Below are 26,200 nucleotides of genomic sequence, written 5' to 3' on the forward strand. Positions count from 1 at the left end.
TCTTGTCTGAGCTACTGTAATAGCCTCCAAACTGTTCTCCCAACATCCAGATGTCCTTCTTTCTAAGACATATTCTGCAATGCTGTCCAAGGTTCTTCTCAAAAATCCCATTCTCATCATGTCACTGTCTTGCTTCAGAGGAATCGTGGCTCCCACTTTGCGCACAGGAGAAAGCCTAACTCAACAGCATTCATGGCTTTGGGTCATGTGGGTCCACTGGCCTTTTCAGTTACACCTCTGCCACTCTCCCAATGACCACTCTGCAGTGAACGTCAAACTCCCCATACACGGCACAGTCTGGGCACTTTCACCCACGGAGCCTTTGCTCATGTGATCCCCTTTGCCTAGAATGCCCTCTCCTCCTCAGTTGATGAACCTCTTCTCAGTCCTTCCAGAGAAAGCCCTATTTCCTGTGTGGGCCAGCACTCACAGGTCAAGGGTAAATTTTCATGGAACCAGAAGTTACCCCGGAAAGATTCCTCATCTTCTCCCTCACTTTCTGGCCTCTCCTGGGACCCCCAGGACAGGTGTGCGTCACACATTCTGTTGGACATCAGATTATTCTGCTTAAGGACTACTCAAATGTTCAACTGTGAATGCCAGATCCTAGTAGGACCTTCTTCTTAGTTAGGTTGATTTTTTAAATACACTTGTTCAGGGGCGCCTGAGTAGCTCAGTCGGTTAAGCGTCTGCTTCAGCTCAGGTCATGATCCCAGGGTCCTCGAGCTCTCTGCTCAGTGGGGAGTCTGCTTCTCCCTCTCCTTCTGCCCTTCCCCCTGCTCATGCTTGTGCACTCTGTCTCTCTCTTTGCTCTCTCTCAAATAAATTTTAAAAAATAAAAACACTTGTTCAAAATAGCTTCTTTCCATCAACAAGAACATGTGTGATTTCCTGTGTAATTACCAGACATTTATAAACCAGAACAGAAACTCTGTTAGCTTGATTGCAGGACTTAAGGAAGCAAAGTGTAATTAGTGTTGGATGATTCACACTTTGGACTTTGGAACCTGTCCACAAAGGTTTCCACTGTTTGGCTATCACTCCAGGATAAAATCCCCAAGTAAAATAATCTCAGGATTATAATCGGTAACTTCCTGATTTGGAACTAATAAAGCTGTTTTGAAGATTACATCTTGTCTTTTGAACTTGACCCTTGCATTCCTTAATGCCATCGTATTCCTATGGACAATGGCTATGCTATAAACAATTCATGCCTTATCTGGGGAAGTGAATTTGGCACTTGGTGGCAGGGTACTGTAGCAAAGGTCTGATCCACCCCAACCTTGTGGACTGACCATTTTATGGTTGGATTTGGTTCCCAATATGTGTCTAAGTCACATATGGTCCTCCCGGTCCTAAATCCTTGAGAATTAAGACAATCCTAGGAACTGTGGTGTGGAGTTTGGGCTAGGAACAGAGTAGGCCCAGGTGACAGGATATGCCTGTCCTTGCTCAGTCTTTCAGGAACTTTTGGGGCCTTGAGGTGACATGGCAGGACTGGCTGAATGGGGCTCAGGGAAGCTGCAGATGACTATTCCTGATGACCTTTCAGTGACCTCCAGTGGTAAGCCATCTTCTGGCTCTTTATGGGCCTGACAGGCTTGTGACTGGGCATAGGCCAGGCCAGACATCACTCTCTTGAGTGTTAATCACCCTCCAGGACCAGGTTCCCCGATTCCCACAGACTCCTGGTATAGAGCCATGGGGCTCAGACATGGGCTAGACTGGATCTGGAAGAGACAGAGAAGCCGGAGGCGGAAACAGGCCTGGGCCGCCTCTGTTCTGTGGTCTCCCTGGCAGAGAAGAGGCATCTAGGAGCCTCACTCTGCCCTCTGATTTTCCTCACTGAGCAAAATTAAACAAGACTAGGCATTCTGATTTCCTTTTAATTCTAAAGCAGTGTTTCTCAAAGTGTGGATTCTGGGCTAATGGCATCAACACACTTGGGCACTTGATAGGAATGCAAGCTTTCCAGGCTTACCTCCACCCTACAGATCCAGCAGTCTGTGGGGCAGGGCCCAGCAATCCGCATTTTAATAAGCCTTCTCAGTGTTTCTGCTGCTGCTTGCGTCTGAGAACCACGGATCTAATGAATCTTCATGTTCGGTGCTGCTTTGAGGCAGGACTGGCTCGGACAAACAGATGTCTAAGTTCTGCAGGCATAGAAATGGGATACTTTTCCTCTTCTATCTACTTACAACTGGCTGCTAAATGTAAAATTGTCAGGTTCTTGTAATTACACATTTGAGGAGGAATAATAAAGGGTGTCAGGCTTCTGAATGGGGGTTTTGACTCATACAGTATTATGAGTTGAACTTTCCAAGCATCAGGCCAAAGCCTCCTGTCCACAAAGGGACAAGCATAAAAATAGTTTGGCTGTTTCCAATTGGGACCAAATGGAAACCATCTGGACTCCACCCTCAGGAGGTTGATATAAATCAGCTCAATCTGACCCTTTATTTTGAAACAAGTACAACTCTTCTACCAAAGACCAAATTCACCCCCAACCAAACACCTTATGACTGTGAAAGTAATTATCCAGTGTGGGAAGCTGTTTTTTAATTTGCTTTGTGAATTCTGGAAACGAAAATGGTCTGCTCTGACAATAAGCTATGAAATAAATATGTATTAGATACAGGCTTTTCCTATTGATTTGAGGCACAGGATCCCTGGGGAGACAAAAGACTTTAATGGCTCCCATTGTCTACTGGATTAAGTCCCAACTCTTGGCCTGACTCGCAAAGTCTTCCTTAATGTGACCCACTCTTTCTGCCAGGCCCACCCTCCCACGTCCTCTGGTTCCAGCTACATTTTGTAGGCTTGTGGGCTTGCATTGTGAAGCCCTCTCTTCCCTCTTCAATCCTTCCACCTGTAAATCCTGTCTTTCCACACTGTCAGCTTCTAGCTCATTCACAGAGGCTTCTCCCCAGTTCCATCCCTGGGGAAGAATGCCTTTCTCAGAACCCAGCGTCCATGTTTGGCCCTTGGCAGATGCTGCCTTGTGTGGCTATTTGATTTCCTAGGTGTGCATCCTGTTTATAAACAACACTCTGCACCCCTTGTTATGAGCTGAATTGTGTTCCCTCCCAAAATTCCTGTGTTGAAATCCTAACTCCCAGTTCCTCCGAATGTGACCTTATTTGGAAATAAGGTCATGGCACATGTGATCAGTTAAGATGAGGTCATACTGGACTAGACTGGGCCCCTAATCCAGTATAACTGATGTCCTTATAAAAAGCGAAAAATTGGACATAGACGCACACGGGGAGAACGCCTGGGGAACATGAGGGCAAAGGTCAGGGTGATGCATCTATATGCCAGGAAACACCAGACTGCCAGCAAACCACCAAAAGCTAGGAGAGAGGCAAGGAACAGACTGTCCCTCAGAACCTCCAGAAGGAACCAGCCCTGCCAACATCTTGATCTTGACTTCCAGGGTGGATCCAGGACTGTGACACAACATATTTCTGTTGCTGAAGGTCAAAAGAGGCAAGTCTGATATTTTTGTGCCAGGTTTTAACAGCTGAAAGGTATTATTGTGACCTGGACCTCAACATGGCTATTATTTAAAAGCTGAAGGATGAACAGTTGTATTCTCTTTTTGACTTTTCTCTCAAACTACCTACCTTCTATGGGGGTTTAACATCTCCAGGGCCTACATGGGGGTGGGGGTTTGGGGGTTTGGGGGGTGGCACACAGGTGGAGTTATTCGCTATACTCATGCTCTGCTATCCTTGCCAACTGAAGTTATGCATGATTTTGGCCTTTTGGTCTTCCTGCAATGTCAAGTTAATCGCACAGCATGGTACACACATTCAGTCTTTGTCCTACTGACCACTTTCTATTAGGTCTAGATGCAGAGTTAGAACTAGCGACCCAGGAGTCCTGTGCCCTCAGATGTCATCTGGCCCATTGTAAGGACTGTCCTCTGGACAGCCACCTGCCTTGGAGACACGGACCATCCTCATCCCCACAGGAACCCCAACTAACTCCTCTGAAAGGGTTTTTGGTTGAAAATATCCCCAAACAGTAACTGTCTAAAACAAATGATAACCTAGCATGGTTCTTCTTCTTCTTTTCTCTTTTAATAGATTTTTCCATAATCTACTAGCACTATCCAGTGGAAGGACTGCATTTATACCAGATGGCAGAGACAGGTCTGATAAATCGTCTTGCTTTACATTTTCAGTTGGCTTTTTAGATCATAGGAATTTGTATTTATCTAATTCAGAGAGATTTTACAGAGGAGATCCGAGGATAATTCAAGGACAGGAAAGAGACCACACCACACAAAAGCAGATTAAAATTGAGGAAGAAAAAGGCAAAGGGTAAAGAGCTACACCACGAGGGCCTGTGACCTTCCGCACATGAATTGTACAGATAAATAAAAATGGACTACCACAAAACACCACAAATTTAGGATAGCCTCCACAAAGAGATCTCCAAAGACTGTGCTCATGACACATCTAATGATCATCTTGTGCTGTGTCTTTAAAACCTCAACACGTTAGAGCTGGAGTGGGATTCAGGAAGCTGTGAGTGCAAATTCCTTGATTTGCAGAATAGGGTGCTGAGGCACGGGCAAGCGGGCAAGCGCTGGGTGGAGAAGCCAGCTTCCCTACACTGGGCTGTGAACGTTTAAGACTTGGATTGCTTCTCGGGGCACCCGGCTGGCTCAGTCAGAGGAGCGAGCAACCCTTAATCTTAGGGTCGTGAGTTTGAGCCTCACGTTGGGTGCAGAGATTACTTAAATATTTTTTAAAAAATAGACTTGGATAGCTTCTCATTTCATTTAACCCTGCTCAGAGGTTTTGGAGTTGGTGATTTCTTAAAATTGCCTCTAAAGGACTCTGTTTCTGATTCTAAGCAGTGAGGGTAGGAGAGAAGTCTCCAAGCGGAATTTATCAGGTCCTGCTGGCTGTTTACTGCAGAGATCTTCCCAAACCAGCCTACACCCCATAACCGATTTCGGCTTGCTGAATGTGCCAAAGACGAATTCCTCTGGTGGAGGTGGCTTCTTTCTCTCCACAGGAGTTCTTCTGTTTGGGGTAATTACTGTAGTAGCGGGAACGCAGAGCCCATCAAAGGGGGAAGTGATTTACAGACGAAGGAAGACAGGGATAGTTGAAGCAACAACCCAGTACCTTTTTTCCTCCGCTCCTTCCCTGCAGGGGTTTTCCCTGGAAGAGCTCCAGGTGACTTTGTAGTCTGGTTCAAAGTTGAACTTCCCCTCTGTTTGACTGTGTGGAAAAGAAAAAGGGGGAAAAAAGCCTGTTCAAAGTTGTATGAATGGGTCTTTTCACATTTTGCTATTGATTATTTCCTTCATTTTCTGTACACTTTGGGCAGAGCTATTTCTCTTAAGACGATTATCCGACCCATTGTCAAATCCCATTTGCTTCAGTTCAGTCCTGTCTTTTTCATGTTGCTCTCCTCAAAGGCTTAAGGAGAACATGCTACCAAGTAGGCCCTAAGTATCGTCCTAAAAGGCCTCATGTAAATGCTGTACGTTCCACAGCTGCCCTCTGTAAAAGTGGCTCCAAATCTCTGAGATTTGTAAGAATGTAGCAGAGAGGACCACATTTTTGGCATATTTAAAAATACATATTAGTATGTTATCACTTTAGAGTCATTCTAGACCCTTCCTTTCCTTTCTCTTGCACCCCACATCCCAAGCATCAGGAAATGGGACAGATGTGGAACTTGACCTCCTCTGCCACTGCCCTAGTCTCACTTGGGTAGACCCCTCTCACCTCCCACCACCTCTCACTGGATGACAACAGCCTCCCAACAGACCTCCCTGCCTGCCGCCCCCACCTCAGTCCATTTGCTACACAGATTGAGGGGGCCTTCTCAAACCTAAGCCCTAAATAAGTCCTAACTCCTCTGCTCCCTCCTTGCTACAAAGCCCTGATCCCTTGTCCCTGTTACCACTCAGGTACCCTGCTGCTCCTTGTGGAGAGGCCCTGGGGCCTTGGTGTAGGCTGCTCCCTCTGCCTGGCCAGCTCTGCATTGTTACAGTTCTGAGTGCTGAGAAATCTTGTTCGTACAGATGCGGATAGAATAGGGTTGCCAAGTTTAGCTCCCCTTGTCCCCCAAACATACAGGACACCGAGTTGAATTTAAATGTCAGATAAACAAAGAATAATTACATTAGTTAAGTATACCCCAACATTGCATGAAACATAATAAATTACATGTTTTTCATCTAAACTTCAAATTTAACTGGGTAATTCTAGAGGGAGTTTTATCACAGCAGTATGATTCAATTTTTTGAACTCCTGTGTGATAGGCGTTCAACATAGTGGTTGATCAATAGAAAAAAAAGATTTGTAATGATCTGTCCATTGATAACTTGATTAAAATCCTCTTTCAATTTTCTTAAAACCAAAAATCGGGAGCCACATGATATCTAAACACTGGCATGTTATTAGAGTCCATCACTTTCTTTCACGCTACCACTAATATTTTGAATTGTCTCTGTTTTTATACCGTAGGGAAGAAAGTGTCTGCTCTGATCCTGGATGTGAAAGAAGGCGTGCCTTTCTTTTGCCAAGTAGAATGATTGTGACCCAGGATGTTAACCACAAGTACTGGGACATTCTCAAAGTTCAGAATCAGGACATTTCTTTAAAACAATCCACACCCCCTGTAACACACCTACCCTCGGTTTTCATGTACTCTGTGTTTAGTGCGTTTGGGCTCTTATGAAATCCTGTAGACTAGGTGGCTTACGAACAGTGAAACATTTATTCCTCCCAGCTCTAGGGAAGTCCAAGATCCAGGCACCAGTAGATTTGGTGTCTGGTGAGAGCATCTTCCTGATTCACAGACGCCGGCTGTCTTCTCGTTATAACCTCACACGGCAGAAAGGGTGAAGGAGCTCTCTGGGCTCTCTTTTAAGAGAGCACTAATCCTGTTCAGGAGGGTTCTGCCCTGGGGTGCCTGGGTGGCTCACTAGTTAAGCGTCTGCCTTCGGCTCAGGTCATGATCTCAGGGTCCTGGGATCGAGCCCCGCATCAGGCTTCCTGCTCAGTGGGAAGCCTGCTTCTCCCTCTCCCGCCCCCCAGCTGGTGTTCCTTCTCTTGCTGTCTTTCTCTGTCCAATAAATAAATAAAATCTTTTAAAAAAAAGGAGGGCTCTGCCCGCATGACTTAATTACCTCCAAAGGCCCCATCTCCTAAAGCATCACCTTGGGGATTAGGACTTCAACATTTGAATTTTGAGGGGTGGGGGGACATAACATTCAGTCTGTATGTAGCACCCTTGTTTCAAGACAGGAGTTGTAAAGGACAGGGAGCAGGCTCGTTCCAGGGGTCTGGAAGAATGAGCACAGCTTGGTGTGGGTGCCGCAGCAGGTTCCTCCGCTCAAGAATCACATTTCGGGGGTGGCAGGGCTTGGGTTTAACACCCACCTGTGACCAGGAGAGGGCTGGTAATATTCTATAACTTTTTTCTTTTTTTTTAGATTTTATGTATTTATTTGAGAGAGAGAGAGAGAGCGAGAGAGCATGAGAGGGGGGAGGGTCAGAGGGACCCTCCTACTCCCTGCTGAGTAGGGAGCCGGATGTGGGACTCAGTCCCAGACTCTAGGATCACGACCTGAGCCAAGGCAGTTGCTTAACCAACTGAGCCACCCAGGCGCCGCCCCCCCCCTTTTTTCCCTCCTGTGCCTCTCTTCTCATTTGTGAGTATCGTGCTGACTAAGTGAAATCAAGATGGGAAAATGAAATTTGCCTGAGCAGAGGTCTATCAATCCAGCTTTGAAACAGAAGGTACTTTTACTCTGTACAGGTATGTATGTCACTGTTTTGGTGTACATGTTTGTATTCCTCGAATATTCATATGTTGAGTCCCCCGTATGGCCATATTTAGGGACGGGGCTTCTAAGGAAGTAATTAAGGTTAAATGAGGTCATAAGGGTAGGACCTTGATCAGACAGGATTAGTGTTCTTATCAGGGAGCCGCCAGACAGTTCGGCTCTCCCTCTGCTTACACACACCCAGGAAAGGCCACGTGAAGACACAGCACGAGGGCGCCCTCCGCAGGCCAGGAAGAGAGCTCTCACCCCAGACAGAACTCACTAGCACTTTTGATTTGGGACTTCTAGCTTTCTGAACTGTGCAAAAAGAAAGCTGTGTAAGCCACCCAGCCTGCGTTACTTTGTTACGGCAGCCAGCGCAGACTAATACAGGTACCCAAAAGAATGCACAACAGCTAAAATCAGGGTTCAAGTGAATAAATAATGAGAGGAACTTCAAAGAGTTTCTGTGTGCTGACCACTGACTGCAGGGCCCAGCCCAGCTGGAGCAGCTTTACCCTGTCCCGGGCTGAAGAATGACAGGGCAGGCGCTCACTGAGGTCAGCTCTGATCCTCGCTTGTTGGCTCTCTGGGAAATCAAATCCAGAATCCTTAAAAATCAAGCCTTCATGCTCCTTTGGCCAGAGACCACTTAGAACAATCAGAATAGGAGACTTCCACATTTGCTCCCCAAGTCCTTGCCACTTCTTTGCCTTTCCAATCCCACACCTCACACCTGTTCCTGCCTACCACGTACCAATCCCTTGAGACACTGCTTTTATATTTCCAATTCTTTTCCTTTTTAAAAAAGATTTATTTATTTGAGAGAGAGAGAGAACGCGCACGCTAGGCACACACACGAGTGGGGGTAGGGGCAAAGGGACAAGCAGACTCCCTGCTGAGGGCAGAGCTGGAGGCCCAGGGCTTGATTCCAGAAACCTGAGATCACGACCTGAGCCAAAGTCAGATGCTTAAGGAACTAAGCCACCCAGGTGCTCCTCCAATTATTTTTCTTTTCTTTTCTTTTTTTTAATTAACATAAAATATAGTATTTGTTTCAGGGGTACACGTCTGTGATTCATCAGTCTTACAGAATTCACAGCACTCACCATAGCACATACCCTCCCCAATGTCCATCACCCAGCCAACCCATCCCTCCCAGCCCCGTGCACTCCAGCAACCCTCAATTTGTTTCCTGAGACTGAGTCTCTTATGGTTTGTCTCCCTCTCTGGTTTCATCTTGTTTCATTTTTTCCTCTTTTCCCCTATGATTCTCTGCCTTGTTTCTCAAGTTCCACATATCAGTGAGATCATAGGATAATTGTCTTCCTCTGATTGACTTATTTCATTTAGCATAATACCCTCTAATTCCATCCATGTTGTTACAAATGGCAAGATTTCATTTTTGATGACTGCATAATATTCCATTACACACACACACACACACACACACACACACACATACACGCACACACACACCACATCTTTATCCATTCATCTGTCGATGGACATCTAGGCTCTTTCCATAGTTGGGCTATTGTGGACACTGCTGCTATAAACACTGGAGTACACGTGCCTCTTCGGATCACTACATTTTTACCTGCAGGGTAAATACCCAGTAGTGCATCCAAGTATTTTTCTTAAAAATCACAGATTCACCTGGTTATTTCAGTCCTGAAATTACAATATAGGACTTCATACATAGGACTGTGGCTTTTTACAGGATCGGCGGTAGAAAGAGCAGAGGGGAGTCATAGTTGGATAGCACACATTGTTTTCCAGCTTCCTCTTGTATATCTATCGGGTTGACTGAAGTATCAAATTCAAGAAATAACTGACAGAATTCTGATACCAGGAAAGTTCCTAAATGGAGAATAACTATTGTATTTACGAATCTCTCATAGTTACAAGTTCCTTGCACTTACTTCCACAAGGTAGCCTTGACTTCAGCTCTTTTTTGTTTAATAGCACAAGTCAGTGAATCCTTTCTTTATTGAGATAAAATTAACATATAATGTTAAATAGTTAATTAGTTTCAGATGTACAACATAATGACCTGGTATTTGTATATATCATGAAATGTTCACCACGGTAAGTTAGTTAACTTCCATCACAACACATGGTCACAAATTTTGTTTCTTGTGATGAGAACTTCTAAGATCTATTCTCTTAGCAACTAGTTCTTTTTAAGATTTTGTTTTTTAAGTAATCTCTCCACTCAACGTGGGGCTCGAACTTACAACCCCCGGGATCAAGAGTTGCATGCTCCACCAACTGAGCCAGCCAGGCGCCCTTCCACAGCCTCCAAATATACAATACAGTATATTTAGCTGTGGTCCCCACACTGCACATTAGCCTTGAGCTCTTCATCTTCATTTTTTCCAGCAAGTAGAGCGACTGTGTTCACCAATATGCCTCAAGTTTACTTTCCTGGGAAAAGGTTGTTGTTACAATAATAATGACGATGATAATGATAATTAATGTCCCTCGAGGGGCGCCTGGGTAGCGCAGTCGTTAAAGCATCTGCCTTCAGCTCAGGGCGTGATCCCGGCGTACCGGGATCGAGTCCCACATCGGGCTCCTCCGCTATGAGCCTGCTTCTTCCTCTCCCACTCCCCCTGCTGTGTTCCCTCTCTCGCTGGCTGTCTCTCTGTCACATAAATAAATAAAAAATCTTTAAAAAAAAAATTAATGTCCCTCGAGTACTTACTACATGCCAGGCACCGTGCTAACTGCATTCCATTACACGACTTCCTCCTCACTAAACACTGTGAGGCAGTTATGTTTATTTTGTAGCCGAAGAAGCTAAAGTTAGATCAGTTTGGTAATTTGCCCAAACTAATACATAGCTGGGGCAGGATTTGAACCCAGACCTGATTCTAAGTCGGCGCTATTAGTCACTTGCTATAGTTTCCGTTAACAATGATTAAAAGTAGATAGCTTTAAAATGTGTCATAAACATATGCATTAGGGATCTGTTAAAACAAATGATAAGCCTTTTATAAGGAGTAAGCAGCTGTGGTTCTCGTCTGTCCTGTAACTGTCCTCCTCACTGGTTTACTTCTTTACTGCCACTCCGCTCGCCAGCAACTCATGGGCTTCTGGTTTGGCTGCCCATCAGAATGCTCCACCCCTCCCCCAGTGGGGTGTGTGATCAGTCCTGGCCCATTACGGGTTAGCACATCCTGGGCTGTAGGGACTGGTCCAAGAGGTATGTATGTGACCCAAGGATGGCCAGTGAGAGCCTTCCTGTGGGACTGACCCACAGCACTGGGAGACAGAGGCTCCCGCTTTCTGGTTGATTATAAGTCATGATGATATAGCCCTGGGACTGCGAGCAGAAGTGTCGGCTGCTGTTTCCTGCCTGGAGGAAGGCTGACCGCACTGGGAGAGAAGGCCAACGCTCGAAGGGAAGTAGAGTCAAGAGCAGCAAACTCAGGGTCTCCTGATGACATCGTATGAGTCCCTGAATTCAGCTATTTCTGAAGACAGCTGTGGACATTTCAGTTACGTAAGCCAATAAACCCCTATTTACCTTGAATTCTGTTTGGGTTGCTTTCACTTGTAACTGAAGAGTTCTGATTAACTGTTCCCCACTGCTGCTATGACAAATGACCATACACTTAGCGGCTTAAAACAATACAAGTCCATGACCTTACAGAACTGGAGGTCCAAAGTCCAAAATGGGTCTTACAGTCAAGGCACTGGTGGACTGTAAATCTCTTAGTGGCTCTGGGGAAGAATTCCTTGCCCTGCCCTTTCCAGCTCCTAGAGGCTACCTACATTCCATGGCTGCTGGCCCCTTCCTCACATGACTCCCACCTTTCCTTCCACAGTCACACCTCCTTCTCTCTGGCTCTGACCCTCCTGCTACCCTCTTGCAAAGATCCTGTGATGACATTGGACCCACCCAGAGAATCCAGGCTAAACCCCCATCTCAAGGCCCTTAATTTTATCGTATCCGCACAGCCCCTTTGGCTACGTGAGGTAACATAATCACCGGTTCTGAGGACTAGGACAAAGACATTGCTGGGGGTCCGTTATTCTGCTCTCACTCATACTCAGGAAGAATTTCCACTGGCCACTGGGAAGGTCACTTTTCACCGCAAAGCGGCTTCCTTCTGATAGGTAGTCCCCAGGAGTGTAGGGTCCAGTTCCCCAGCACTTACCCTGCAGCTGCTGAGGGGGACTCCCGAGGTCTGGTGGGGATGTGGCCGGCTGGTCTCTGCCCTGCTTCTCTGCATACTCTGCTGCGGGTCTGAGGAGAGCCAGAGCCCCGGAGCACTGTAAGCAATTGCCATCAAGGTGCAGCTCACTGGGGAGGGGCAAAATACACCATTCATTTGATGTTACTTTCACTTCCGCAAATTTGGCTTTGAGGTCTTCACCTCATAAAATAATAGACCTAGTCATAAAATAATAAATAAATAATCATAATAGAGAATAGACCACATCATAAAAAATAGACCTAGTGACCGTGTCATCGGGCCAAAAACATGCATATAGCATGATACCCTTGATTCTCAAATGTAACTAAAGGATTTTTCCATTATAATTAAGAAAAAGAACACAAAATAATTAATGTAGTGAAAAGTCAGGGGAAGTCACGGGTTAGCAGACTTTGTAAATAAGCTGGTTATTTAACTCAAGACAGAACAGATCCAGAGGCAGGAGGGGAGCAGGGCATGTGTCTCACCAGACGGAGCTCTGGTATATGATGGCGCCCAGCCGTGGTCCGCTCTGCGGCCCCAGACCACAGTAGCGCAGACTGAGGACTTGAAGCCTTTGGTTGTTCTCCAGGCCTGAGAAAATATTCTCAATTTCTTCATTTCCAAATCTAGAAAGAAATGACGGGAACAAATCAGTGACTTCTAAAACCTATGTCACCTGTTGGATTATTCATTTTAAGGGACTCCCCGGGGCAGATTAGATTTTACCGATCCTTACTTTGGGCTTCCACAGCCGGGGCCGGCTAAGGAGTGAGCTGGGTGACTGAGGGGGGTAGACTGCAGGTGGGGGGAGGGGGACCCAGAATCTGCCTCCTGGGCAAAGGGAGCAGAGCACGGTTTGAACTACCCATTCAAGGGAGCAGATAGAGAGCAAGCTCTGGATCCTGAAGACGGGCCAGACTGCCCAGCTGGCAGGGATGGAGGGAAGACCCCAGCAGTAGGAGGCTGTGTGAGGAGGGAGCCTTTAAAGTATGCCCAGGGCATACTTGGCCCTCCTTCCTGGCCCTGTGCTGCTCCTCACCTTGTATCACCCAGCCCTTCGACTTTGCAAAGAGAAGTCATGGGCATCATGCCAGCACAGCCTCTGGGTATAAGCATTAGGTCAGGAAGCTGAGCATCAGTGAGGTAAAGGGATGTCTTCAGGGAATCTGGAATGTCCGTGTCTGAACTTTCAAATGACATGCATCGTATTAACAGAAATAACTTCTTAAGTTTACTAGTTCACCCAACAAGTAATTCCTGAAGGCAGCTACTGTGGTGGGGGTGGGGATGCAGCTGTGTATGAGAAAGAAGGGCATCCGGCTGGTGGACTTCACAGCCTCACAGAGAAAGCCAGAGGGAAGTCCCCAGAGGCCGGTAACCTGCAATTTTACCAGTGTTGAGGTCTCAGTGGTGATTCCCAACCACCCAACCCTGACAACTCTAGGTGTCTTGGCAATAGCAGGATTTCAACTGACAATGAAAATAAGCTATTTCCTGGGGCACCTGGGTGGCTCAGTCGGTTAAGCATCCAATTCTTGATTTTGGCTCAACTCAAAATGGAGCCCCGTGTTGGGCTCCTGGCTCGGCGCAGGGTCTGCTGGAGATTCTCTCTCCCTCTCTGCCCCCTCCCCCTCTAAAGAGATAAATAAAATCTTTTAAAAATAAAGTAAGCTGTTTCCTAACAATGGGGGTTTCTTTTCTCTTCTGACTTCCTTCCAGTGCAGGTCTCTGGGTCCAGCGCAGGAGCTGAAGTCCAGAAGTGTCTCAGCAGCGGGGCTGGTTCTGCCCAGTGCAGTGTGGGAAGCTGGGAGATTCCGAGGCTGATCCTCAGTCACTGTGGGGTGTCCTGAGGATATTGGCCTTCTGCTCTCCTGTGTTAGGAGACCCTGACTGAGGCTCCTCCAAGCATCTCAGAAACATGGAGAACCTCCAGAAATAGCCCCTCTCCCCAGCATGTGCTTACAGATGCGTCCACTGTCACCACCAGTGCCCTAATAAGACCCTAGTTCCTTAATGGGGTCTTTGTGTCCCTGTGGTACCACTTCTCAGGCACGAATCAGCTCTTTCACCTCACAGCCCACTGGCCTTCTGAGTACAAGGCAGCACCGGGCTCCAGGGGAAAGTTGCAGAATCAAAGACCTGAGAAGTGGAAGAGATCATCTCGAAGATCAGAGAGGTTGCATGACCTATCCCACATCACACAAGCAGGTTGCAATGATTTAAGGATCTACACTATAGATCCCCCCAGCAATCTAGTATCACAGATCCGAAGTGTGCTCAGATTCAGATGGCTGGATTCACATCTAGGCTCCATCCCTAGAGCTGAATGGCCTTGAACAAGCCAGTTAATGTCCTTGAGTCTTTCCTCATCTACATAGAGTCAAGGGATGGAAATAGTACATTACCTGTCATTATATATCCTACATCCATATGTACTGGTACATCTCTCTCTATTGTTGGGAGAATAAATGAGATAAACCATGCACTGTGCTTGGCACACAGTTAGCACTCAATAACAATTAGCTGATATTATCATTATTATTATTACCCCCTGACCTTCCGCTGACAGCCTGATGCTGCAGCCCTCTGAAAGACTTGGCTCTTTCCCTAGCNNCACACCTTTCCTCCCACCTCCGCTCCTGGTGAATAATGCCCCGTTCCGTAGGGGATCATGGTTCCCCTTACCCAAAAAACCACTAAAATTTATAGGGACTTTTTTTTTTTTTTTTTTTACATTCAGGCCTCTACCTTGCCTCATACGTAACCTAGAGCACGTCACCTCTCCTCTACTATACTGAGGACCTCCTTGCTCAGTGGCATTGCCGTATATGTGTATCTTCCTTAGCAAAGAGCAGTGTCTTGCACAAACAGGCCATTGACGAATATCTGTTGACAGAATAAATGAATAAAAAGGCAGGCAGGCAGGCAGGCAGGAAGGAAGGAAGGATAAATGAATGAATAAAACTTCTTTTTGAGAATGCTGACATTTATTCAGGAACGTTAGCTCTAAGGAGGCTTTGCAGTGTTCCTTTTCGGCGATGATTTGAGGAGGCACAAGGAACCAGGCCACTGCCCTCCCTGCCTTTGCTTCCCTCAGCAGACAGCAGCCAGGAGCCCTGAAGGAACCCCCATTCCAGACTCACCTGCAGTAATCGAGGACGAGAGAACGCAGACAGCTGCATGGCAGAGCCCTCCCAAGTCTCCCGAGGGACCACAGATCCATCCTGCAGTCGATGAGCTCCAGGCTGGTAAATGGGCAGGCGGCACACCCCCTCAACTCCAGAAGCGAAGCCTGAGAACGTGAGATGAAACCGTGCTCACAGAAGGGAGACAGATAAGCTCTGTGTTTTCATGTAACCCAAAAGCCCATTATGTTCATTACCTCAACAGTTTTGCCTTTAAGACAACTTTCTAATTTCCCCAAGGAGAAAGTGGCATGAAAATAAAATAATTGCCCTTTAAAAGGAAGAACTAAATGGGAAACACCAAGCTTTATGATGAGACAAGATATACCTTAGCATATCTTTATAGATGTTATTAGGGGCTGAACTGTAGCCCCCTCCCCAATTCACATGTTGAAGTCCTAACCCCTAGTACCTCAGAATGTGACTGTATTTGGAAACAGGGTCTTCAAAGGAGTATTTAAATTAAAATGAGGTCTTCAGGGTGGGACCTAACCCAGCAGGACTTGGCTTTCTTATAAGAAGGAAATCTGACACAGACACAGACAGAGGGAAAACAACTTGAAAACACAGGGAAAAGGTGGCCGTTTACAAGCCAAGGAGAGAGGCCTCAGGAGACGCCAACCCTGCTGACACCTTGAGCTCAGACTTCTAAGCCTTCAGAACTGTGAGGAAATAAATTTCTGTTGTTTAAGCCGTGCAGCCTGTGGTACTTGGTTATGGCAGCCCCAGCCGACTAATACAGATGTTGATATTCTGACCCACAAATTTATCCTCCTAGGGTTGTGTTCTTTTCATTAGAGGTATCACCATGCCAACCTTCATATAACTAGGCACAAATATTACCTCCTAAGTAATTTATATTCATTGTCACAGGTATTGGGATTTAGAGGTCTGCTCAGAACTAGACCAGACAGGGGTGCCTGGGTGGTTCAGTCCGTTAAGTGTCAGACTCTTGATTTCGGCTCAGGTCATGGTCCCAGGGTTATGGTCTCAGGGTCCTGGGATTGAGCCCCATGTTGGGCTCTGTGCTTAGCAGGGAGTCTGCTTCTCTCCTTCTCCCTCTGTCCCTCCCCTTGCTCAAAAACTCTAAAATAAAATCTTAAAAAAAAAAAGAACTAGACCATGCAAATTCAGCAGGGAGGTGTTTCTCATGGTGAAGCCACAGGACTGGGGGAAACACATGAACATTTGGAACCATGTCAAGCTCTCTCAGTCTCCTGAGTGGAAGGGTCTATGGCAAGGTCATTTCTTGTGGTAACAAAGGATCCCAGTGACAATTAAAATCCCTACCTAACTGACAGAAGGAGGTATTTAAAGCTACAAATCACAAAGGCCACCTTTTAGCAATTAGAATCACCACAACCTAAGGATTTCTTCAGTTCAGAATTTAAACCTAAAAGAGGCTTTGGTGGGGTTTGGAGGACTTCAGTTTCCTGAGGCAATGACATGTTGGTCAGAGATAGGGTTCCCAATTATAGCTTGGCTGAGAATATAAGAGCCCTTGCAGCCTTAACTACAGAGCTGATGTCTGAGGTCTCTTTAATGAGAAAACACCTAGTTGAAGTGCTGGATTGGATTTCGCAGGCTGTGTTTCTGATAGAGGAGGCAATGTGGCACGTCACTGCCTACGGTAACGCCGGTCTGTGCAAAACAGGCTCTCGACCAGCGGTTGCAGTGTCACTCTGCAGTGTCACTCTCCGGGGCACTAGCACTGCTGTGGGCAAGAGCACAGCCATCGACCACACAATTCCTCAACAGCCTCCAGGTAACCCAGAGGGCTACATTTTAAAGAACCGTTAAGGGTCACTTTTAACATGCAAGGACACCATTCTATGTCCTACTTCAATGGACTGGGTACCCTGACTGACACAACTAAGAATTCTGGTTATGTATCAAAGATACCTTTTTAACATTTATTTTGAATTGTGGTCAAATACATATATAAAATTTACCATCTTAACCATTTTTAGTTCAGTGGCATTAAGCACATTTACACTGTTGTACAACCCTCAACACCATCCATCTCCAGAACTTTTTTCATCTTGTAAAACTCAAACTCTGTACCCAATAAAAAATAACGCCCATTCTCCCCTACCCCACAACATCTGGCCACCGCCATTTTATTTTCTTTCTCTGTGAGTCTTACTACTCTAGGCACTTCTTATAATACAATGATATATTTGTCCTTTTGTGACTGACTTATCTTACTTAGCATAAGTTCCTCAAGGTTCATACGTGTAGCATGTGTCAGAACTTCCTTCCTGTTAAAGGCTGAATAATATTCTATTGTGTGTATATCCCACATTTTGTTTTCGACTCATCTGTTCATGGACATTTGGATTATTTCCACCTTTGGCTATTGTGAATAATGCTACCACGAAGATGAGTGTACAAATATCTCTTTGAGATCTGGCTTTCAATTCTTTTGGGTAGATATCCAGAAGTGGAAGCGCTGAATCATATGGTAATTCTATTTTTAAATTTTTTTTAAAGATTTATTTATTTATTTGTTTATTTATTAGACAGAGAGAGACAGGCAGTGAGAGAGGGAACACAGGCAGGGGGAGTGGGAGAGGAAGAAGCAGGCTCCCAGCGGAGGAGCCTGATGTGGGGCCCGATCCCGGAACGCCGGGATCACACCCTGAGCCGAAGGCAGACGCTTAAAAACTGCACCACCCAGGCGCCCCTATTTTTAATTTTTTAAGGAACTTCCATCCTGGTTTCCATAGTGGCTATACCAATTTAGTGCACAGGTTTTCCAATTTCTCCACATCCTGTCAACACATTATTTTCTGCTTTTTTTTTGATAGTAGCCATACTAGTTGACATGAGGTAGTATCTCTGTAGTTTTGATTTGCATTTCCCTAAAGATGAGTGACGTTTAATAGCTTTTGTGTGCTTATTATTCATTAGTATACCTTCTTTGGAGAATGTTCACTTAAGTCCTTTGCCCAGTTTTAAATTAGGTTGTTTGTTTTTTTTTGTTGTTGTTGTTGAATTGTAGAAGTTCTTTATATATCCTGGATGTTAACCCCTGATCAAACAGATGATTTGCAATTATGGTCCCTATTTTGTGGGTTGCCTTTTCACTTGATTATGTCCTTTGATGCACGGAAGTTTTAAATTTTGATGTCATCCAAATCATCTAGTTTTTCCTTTGTTGCCTGTGCACTTAGTGTCATATGTAAGAAATCATTGCCAAATCCAACATCATGAAACTTTTCCTTTATGCTTTCTTCTAAGAGTTTTAAAAATATCTTTTAAAAATGTGCGATTGGCAGGACAGTGAGGAATACCCACAGATCAATGCATGCAGGAGAGTGGGAACCTAGAGCAGTATGCAGGGCACTAAAGCCAGCTTTCCCTTTGAGAGCACTGGTATAGCAGGGAGTCGAGCTCTGCTTTTCATGGATCATGCAGTCCAGGGGACAGCAAAGCCCAAGATCACTGGAGGTGAGGAGTCCAAGAGAAAATACTGCATACAGTGTAGCTCAAAACATAGAGTGAGCTACAACACCATGCCCTTAGAGTACGGATGAACTAGAAATAAACCTAACTCTCCCTTCCCCACGGAAAACTGACTATCTCAAACTAAGACTGAAGACACAGAAAAAAAATATATGTCCCCTGTGAACTCACAAGCTAGTCTTAACATAGGTAATTGCACCCTGAATTGATACCAGTTGGATGGTTCAAAGAGCCCTCAGATCAAGAATTTAATTTAATTTAACATAGCCCGAGATGGTAGCACTGAGAAGCAAATGCAAATCCTCCCCGGGGAACGCTGTCTTCAAATCAGAGCTCAAGGAATTGCCTCAACTATTTTCCTAGGAAATATGAGTTTACGGCACAAAAGAAATCATAAAAACACACAAAGAAATGGTTCGTGAGTAAGAGCCCATAGAAGTCAGTAATATCAGACTCCAAAATAATTTAGATTATTGAAACTATTAGACACAGATTATAAAATAAGTTTAACACATTCAATGAAATAAAACAAGAGATTTTTAAACAGGTAAGAGACTAGAAAAATGGGCACTAATGCCCTCTCCCAATTACTACCTCCTTCCTCTTCCCTAAAAGTAATATTATGATAAGGAAACATTATAGTTTTACCTGTTTTTTACTTTATAAAATGCGACATACAGTATGTATTCTTTTGTGTCTCTCTTTGCCTGTACATTATGTTTTTATGAGTCATATTTTGTTTTTGTATAGCTATAGTTGATGCATTTTCATCGTTATATAGTTTTTTTTAAAGATTTTATTTATTTATTTGAGAGAGAGAGAGCGCACAAGCAGGGGGAGAGAGCGGGACAAGCAGACTTTGCACTGAGCCTGGAGCCCGATGTGTGGCACCATTCCATGACCCTGAGATCATGACCTGAGCTGAAATCAAGAGTCAGACGCTTAACCGACTGAGCCACCCAGGTGCCCTTATGTAGTTTTCTACTATATGAATATACCATAATTTCTTTGTTGTTTTTTGCACTTTTACATAACTTTGAAATGTCTCATTAAAAAATACATTGTTTTTTTAAAAAAGAAAAGCTTGGAGCATATGCATCAAGACAAATGAACTATAGCTGGAACACATGATATTATGCTTATATTCAATTTTAATTGGAGGAATGCTTCTCAAATGCGTGACTCACCAGTCTGGCAATCTCTGGGTTGCTCAGCTGAAGGCTCCAGATACAGATCTCTTTCCCCAGCATATAACACTCATCTTGAATTGTCATGAGCAAAGGTTCCAAGGAAATTGGTGGGATGCTTGGCGGGGAGTCTTCAGGTCTTACAAGCATAAACTGGAGTGTCGGGGAAAAAAGTACAGGTGAGAATCATAAAGAGAGGTGCGTGCATTTGAATGCGTAGAGAAAGAATACTGTCATCAGACATCAGAACATTTGTAAAGGTAATTAACTTTGGTTCCCGTGTGCATTGGGGTGGTAATTCAATACAAACTTAGGGAGTTCTTGTCATATGCAAAGGCAACCTTACAGGGCACAGATTTTCCCATCAGGTTACTACTCATTATTGGGTCAGGAAATCAGTTGAGTAGATTGTAACCAGCTTTTTTCTTTCTTTCTTTAAGGAAACAGAAAAGAAGAGAAATTATCCAAGTGTATCCTACACTGTAAAAAATAATTGTCTCATGAGACTTTTACTTTAGTGATGCCCAAAATCAGAATGGAGACCCAACCAAAGCAACCCACGCAACATAAACTGCCCGTACGGTCTTATGAGTCACACCGGTACTTATACATTGGATCATGATGTTATTTGTATTTCTGGTAGCGACTGTAATTTAAAATGTTTAGAAAACATTGCTGAAGGGACTATAAATTTGAAAAAGGTTTATGATTAACTCTTATCATTAAGTAGTAGAGGCTCATTATAAGAAGTATAATAGAAAAAAATTAAGTAGTAATTATTTTACCACAAAAAGCTCTCACACTGGGAAGATGTATGGGGGGAGTCCAGAGAAGCAACTAACTACCAGAGAAGGAATTAGAAAGAGCTAGGAGGGCAGAGGGGACAGGAGGCTAGGAGAGGTAGTCTCCTGTCCAAAGAGAGGAGAGGACAGGGAGGTGGCAGCTGCCCTGGGAAGTGGAAGTTTGGGCAAAAGAGATGGTTAGGGAGGACTTTCAGAGGTTCTTTTGATGTGGGGTACAATGTAATCATCCTCCCATCCCCCAAAAACATTCAGGAAAAATATGGGTAGGATGGATTTGGGTCAAAGTCACCTTAGAATAATTATTTTTAAGCAGCCATCTCTAATTGCTTTATTCTGTCTAGCACTCAGCATTTTAGGAAATCAGTAGGTGTTTGACGATTACAACACAGACTGTCTTTCTGGGCTGGCCATAGAAAAGCTGGAGAGCAGGCCCGTCTGTCCTTGGGTGCGAGGCCCCACCTTCTGGACTAGCAGGTGCCCCTGCCCAAGAGTAGACCATTTAGTTTCAGCACTGGCCTCTCTTCTTTCCCTCTCACAACCGATCCCTAGATTTTCTCAGAAAAGATATGACATCTGAGTTTTTTTTTCTGAAATTCTGTACTTTGGGAGTCAGAATTATGTGTTTGCTGACTTCATTCCAAGTGAGAGGGGAAGCATGGGTGAATGCGGGGGTCTGGCCTGATGACATGGACACAGGAGCTGTTAAGGGAAGCAAATGTTAGCTTGGAGGTGTCCCGTGGGGTGGCGGGAGTGCTGGACATGATATCCTGCAATGATGCCCAAAGTGGTGCTTTTGAGGGGGGCTTTCCAGAGGCAGCGTGGGAGGGGCGGGTTGAGAAAAGGCAGGCCTGCTTGAAGGACTGGGATGGGCAGACCGGGAGGGAGGAGCAGGAAGGGAGCCGGGCTGAGCAGAGCCCTGGGTGCCAGGGGCGGGCTTTGGGCAGGCAGGAACGCAGAGAGGGCCATGACCGAGGACCATTAGTTCACTTCAGAGAAGAATAAGGAAAGGAAGCCACACACTCACTTTCCTGAGAATCCGTTCACTGCTGATGCTGGTTTTCAAGTCCTGTTTGAGGGCTGGACACACAAATGTCTGCATCTGGGCACAGTGCTGCTCGTATGTTTTCAGGAACTTTTGAAGAATTGGAACGATGGGCACGGGTATTCCTTTAGTTTTTTGTTTTCCTTCCTTTTCTCTTGGCATTGTTTTACTGTTTGAGACTCCACCTGGATTCTGAAAATAGTACCTTGCCCTGAAACCCAATACACAGCTGTCTTTTTAAGGAGCAGATCACAGCCCTCCCACTAAAAATTGTAAAATATTGCTGGACACCCTTCTCCGAAAATCTTAAAGTGCCTCATGTATCTTAAAATGGGGGTAGGGGAATCAAGATGGAGGCAGTTGAGCAGAACTGTTCAATTTCCAGTCTCTACATCCATGGATCCATGTTCTTTTAGGTTCTTGAAAACGGGGCAGTACCCTTGGAACTCAGTTATAAAGGAATACAATTAACGTTAATGGTGGGCACTAAATATTACCAAAGACATACTGATTTTGAAATGGCATAGTTCTCTTTATAGACATAATTCTTGCCAGGCAGCATATCCACAGCGGTTGAAAACATGACCTTTGAAGGGAAACAGACCTGAATTTTAGTCTTGTCTCCACCACTTGACTCACTGGGGTGGCCTTAGGTATTCTACGAAGTCTTTCAAGCTTCTATTTCTCCATCTGTCAAATGGATTATGGTTGTCACGAGGATTAGGGAGGTAGTTTATGAAGCACCTCACACAATGCCTGGCCCATAGTGAAAGTGCTCAACAAACTTTATTAGTACTATTGAGGTTACTATTATTTTTTTTAAGATTTTATTTATTTATTCGACAGAGATAGAGACAGCCAGCGAGAGAGGGAACACAAGCAGGGGGAGTGGGAGAGGAAGAAGCAGGCTCCTAGTGGAGGAGCCTGATGTGGGGCTCAATCCCAGAACCCCGGGATCACGCCCTGAGCCGAAGGCAGACGCTTAACCGCTGCGCCACCCAGGCGCCCCTATTGAGGTTACTATTATTTTGGTGACCACAGGAAGCCACCCCATCAGCACTGATTTGTCCCTTCAATTATCCAGCCTTGAAAGGTCCCTGCATGCGGCAGTCACCAGCTAGACCCCAGCACCTGACTCTCACGGCCCGCCTGCTTGTACTCACTAACCTTTGTCTTACATTTTGCCTTAAGCTCTTCTTTCTGGCTTACCTCTTACCTCAGGCAAAGGAAACCTGAAACCAGGGGATGGCTACAGCCCTGACAACACCTCCCAGACCACCCAGACTGTTGGAACTAAACACCTGACTCACTTCGGCTCAGATGGAGGGGGGAGTAACTTCTGGAATGACTGGCAATGACCTCTACCTCATTATAATACTAAAATCCCCTCCCAAGGAAGAGCCTTAGCCCCACTTACATAACATACAATGTATGTATAGGCATGTTTCCTTAAGGTACATGTGTGACCTTATGACCGCTACATACAACGACAAGGCCTCCCTATCGAAATATTCATCCTAACCCTAAACAAAAGGAACCCATTCACCGCTTCTCTCCACCACCCCCTTCGCAGTCCGGCTTTGAAAGCTATTTCCTGTGATCTCCTTATTTGCTGCAAATAAAGTTTACTTTGTGCAGACAATTCCACCTGCTGTATCTGTGCCTCACCACGGAGTGAACTCACGTTGGTTTGGTTACAATAACTTAAGGTCATGGTTGGGGCTCTGAAGAGGGTTCATAGAGACAAAGGTTTATGGGATTATTAAGAGGCCTGTTTCAAGAGGAAGCAGGTTGGATCCTGTGTCAGTTATTAGTAGACGGACTGTGGGTAATCAACTTCATTTCCCCGAATCCTGTTCTCTTCATCTGTAAAAATGGTGGCAATATAACCTCTTAGGTATTTCTGAGGATTTAATGCAAATTAAATGTAAAGTTTTTCCCTCAGCAACACAGAGACGGTGATGGATGAGGAGGAGGAGCTGTTATGAGGAGTAACAGATTAGTTCACGATGAATGCCTGGAACAGAGTCTGGCACACAGTGAATGCTCAGGTGGGGACGCTGAGGCCTAGTGAGGGGAGTGATTTGCCTAAGTGCAAACACTGGTAACCGGTGCAGCTGGGATTCAATTTCAGGCAGCCTGGCTCTACAGCCCAAATTCTTAACCACTCTAACGTACCACCTAGAACGTACTGCTACAGACTGTATGTTTTCACACACCCCCCCCAAATTCTTTTGTTGAAACCCAGCCCCCAGTGTTATGGTATTTGTTGACCAGACCTTTGGGAGGTGATCAGGGTTAAACGAGGTCATGAAAGCAGGTCTCCGACCATGGGATTACTGCCCTTATAAGAAGAGACACAGAGTGGAGCGCCTGGGTGGCTCTGTCTGTTGGGCAACCGACTCTTGATTTAAGCTCAGGTCATGACCTTGGGTCATGATCTCAGGGTCATGAGCTCGAGCCCCAAGTCGGGCTCCAGGCTCAGCTTGGAGTCTGCTTGACATTCTCTCCCTCTGCTCCCCCCACAACCACCCCGCTCGCACACTCTTTCTAAATAAATAAATAGATAAATAAAAATCTTAGAAGAAGAAGAAGGGGAAGAAGAAGGAGGGGAAGAAGAAGAGGAGGAAGAGACACCAGAGAGCTTATTTTGTCACCCTTGAGCTGGCTGCCACATCCAAGCCAAGAGAAAAGGCTCCAAACCTAGCTTCCTGGCACCTTGCTCTTGGATTTCCCAGTCTCCAGAAGTGTAAGAAGGTTTCTGTTGTTAAGGTCACCAGTCTTTGGTATTTTGTCAAGGCAGCCCAAGCTAAGACTGGTACTATATAATATTACTGTTCACAATATGAAGTGTTTCTCACCAGCCTTTTCTGGGTATTTACTGGAGCGCAAACTACACCCATAACATTCTATAAACACACTCGATTAAGACCCTCTTAAATCTTGAGCTTTTCACTTAACATTTTATCACGAGCATTTCTTTGTCATTTCCGCGTACAGTAACGTGTGGCCCAGGGAGCAGCTACCTAGGCGCTCAAGGCCAGCACACCTGACTCATTGAGGAGTATTCAGTGGAGGCCTAAGGAGTGGGTGCCCCCTCCTCTGCAAACTGTGACTCTCCGAGAGCTGGGGACGGTGAGGGGAGGGGTGCGGGGAGAGAGCAGGGGTGGGAGGGTCCTGCCTCTCGAGCCGTAAGGGAAGCAGAGTTCCCCGGGGCCTGCGGCTCGCCCAGCTCCCCCTCGGAGTCCCAGGCGACGGGAGCGGGTGGGCGAGGAGGGGCTGCCTTCCGCTCCCTCCCCCAGGGCCGCCGCCGCACGCAACAATTCGGTACCTCCCGGAGAGAACGCCAGCCACCCATCCCGCAACCTCGTTGCCGGCCCGCGCCCCGCACTCACTCGGGCGCCGGTCCCCGCGTCCCTCGCCGGCCGGCCTCCCGCTTGCGCCCGGCACCGTGGAGACGCGCGGGCGGTCAGCGCGGCGCGGGGCGGGGCTGGAGAGGGCGGCCCGCGAGGGGGCGGACGCCGCGGCGGGAGGAGGAGGCGGGGGAAGGGGCGGCGGCCGGAAAGCCCCTCTAGGGTTCGGGAGGGTGGGCTCTGTCTCGGGTAGGGAGAGCTCCTGGTGTCCTCGCCCCGGGGTCGAGGCCGTCAGAGCCAGGGGCGCTGCGAGGCACGAGGTCTAGGAGGGGAGAGAAGTGGGGGACCAGTGTGCCTGGCCATCAGTGGGGCAGGGGGATGGGGTAGAGGTGGCCCTAAGGTAGGTGCCCCCGGCGGCACACGCAGACGCCAGCCGGGGCTCCTGCAGATAGCGCTCCTGCTCCGGCGTTCCCCCCCCCACCTCCCAGGCCCGGGACGCAGGGGGCGCCGGGCTGGGCCTGCGACGGAGTTTTAGCGGGGAGTATAGAGGAGGGACATGCAAAAGCGGTTGCAGCTTTGGAAGTGGATGGGGAGGAAAAAGGATTTTTAAGAAATTTGGCCGTGGGCAGTGGCTTTGGGGCTTGTAAATTTAAGGATTTGGGGGCAGAATAAAGGCCCCCAGAGAAATCCATGTTCTAGTCCTGGAACCGGTAAATGCGTGACCTTACATGGCAAAAGCGACTTTGTAGATGTTATTAAAGTTATAGACCTTGAGGGGCGCCTGGGTGGCGCAGTCCTTAAGTGTCTGCCTTCGGCTCAGGGCGTGATCCCTGCGTTGTGGGATCAAGCCCCACGTCAGGCTCCTCCACTAGGAGTCAGCTTCTTCCTCTCCCACTCCCCCTGCTTCTGTTCCCCCTCTTGCCGGCCGTCTCTGTCAAATAAATAAATAAAATCTTTTTAAAAAGTTACAGACCTTGAAGTGGGGCTGTTACCTTTGATTGTAGGGGGACGGGGGACGGGGGTGAGGACGGTGATCTAATTGCCTGAGTCTGCGAACATAAAGCCCAGAAAACTTTTTCCCCTGTGGTCAGAGCCATGCAGTGAGGAGTGTCCCGGCCACCCCACCCCCTTGTTGGCTTTAAAGATGGGG

At 46.3% G+C, this 26,200-nt stretch overlaps 1 protein-coding gene across 4 annotated transcripts in view; it reads right to left on the reverse strand.

Moving 5' to 3' along the window:
* LOC103678451 overlaps window positions 1-22,381 on the reverse strand; it is a 42,182-nt gene extending 19,801 nt beyond the window's left edge. For 3 of the 4 annotated variants that reach the window (XM_008707799.2, XM_008707815.1, XM_008707822.1), the window contains exons 1-7: window positions 22,302-22,381; window positions 21,680-21,908; window positions 19,853-20,005; window positions 15,156-15,304; window positions 12,498-12,638; window positions 11,971-12,116; window positions 5,145-5,240 (exon numbers count right to left, since the gene is read on the reverse strand). In XM_008707799.2, coding sequence (XP_008706021.1) covers window positions 5,145-5,240; window positions 11,971-12,116; window positions 12,498-12,638; window positions 15,156-15,304; window positions 19,853-20,005; window positions 21,680-21,859 — 865 coding nt within the window. In that variant the 5' untranslated portion in view covers window positions 21,860-21,908; window positions 22,302-22,381. The remainder of the gene's footprint in view (window positions 1-5,144; window positions 5,241-11,970; window positions 12,117-12,497; window positions 12,639-15,155; window positions 15,305-19,852; window positions 20,006-21,679; window positions 21,909-22,301) is intronic. The other variant, XM_008707806.2, reaches the window with a different exon arrangement.
* Between the last annotated feature and the right edge of the window lie 3,819 nt (window positions 22,382-26,200).

Source organism: Ursus maritimus, unplaced genomic scaffold (genome assembly GCF_017311325.1).
Source record: "Ursus maritimus isolate PB19 unplaced genomic scaffold, ASM1731132v1 scaffold_20, whole genome shotgun sequence".
Taxonomy (NCBI): Eukaryota; Metazoa; Chordata; class Mammalia; order Carnivora; family Ursidae; genus Ursus; species Ursus maritimus.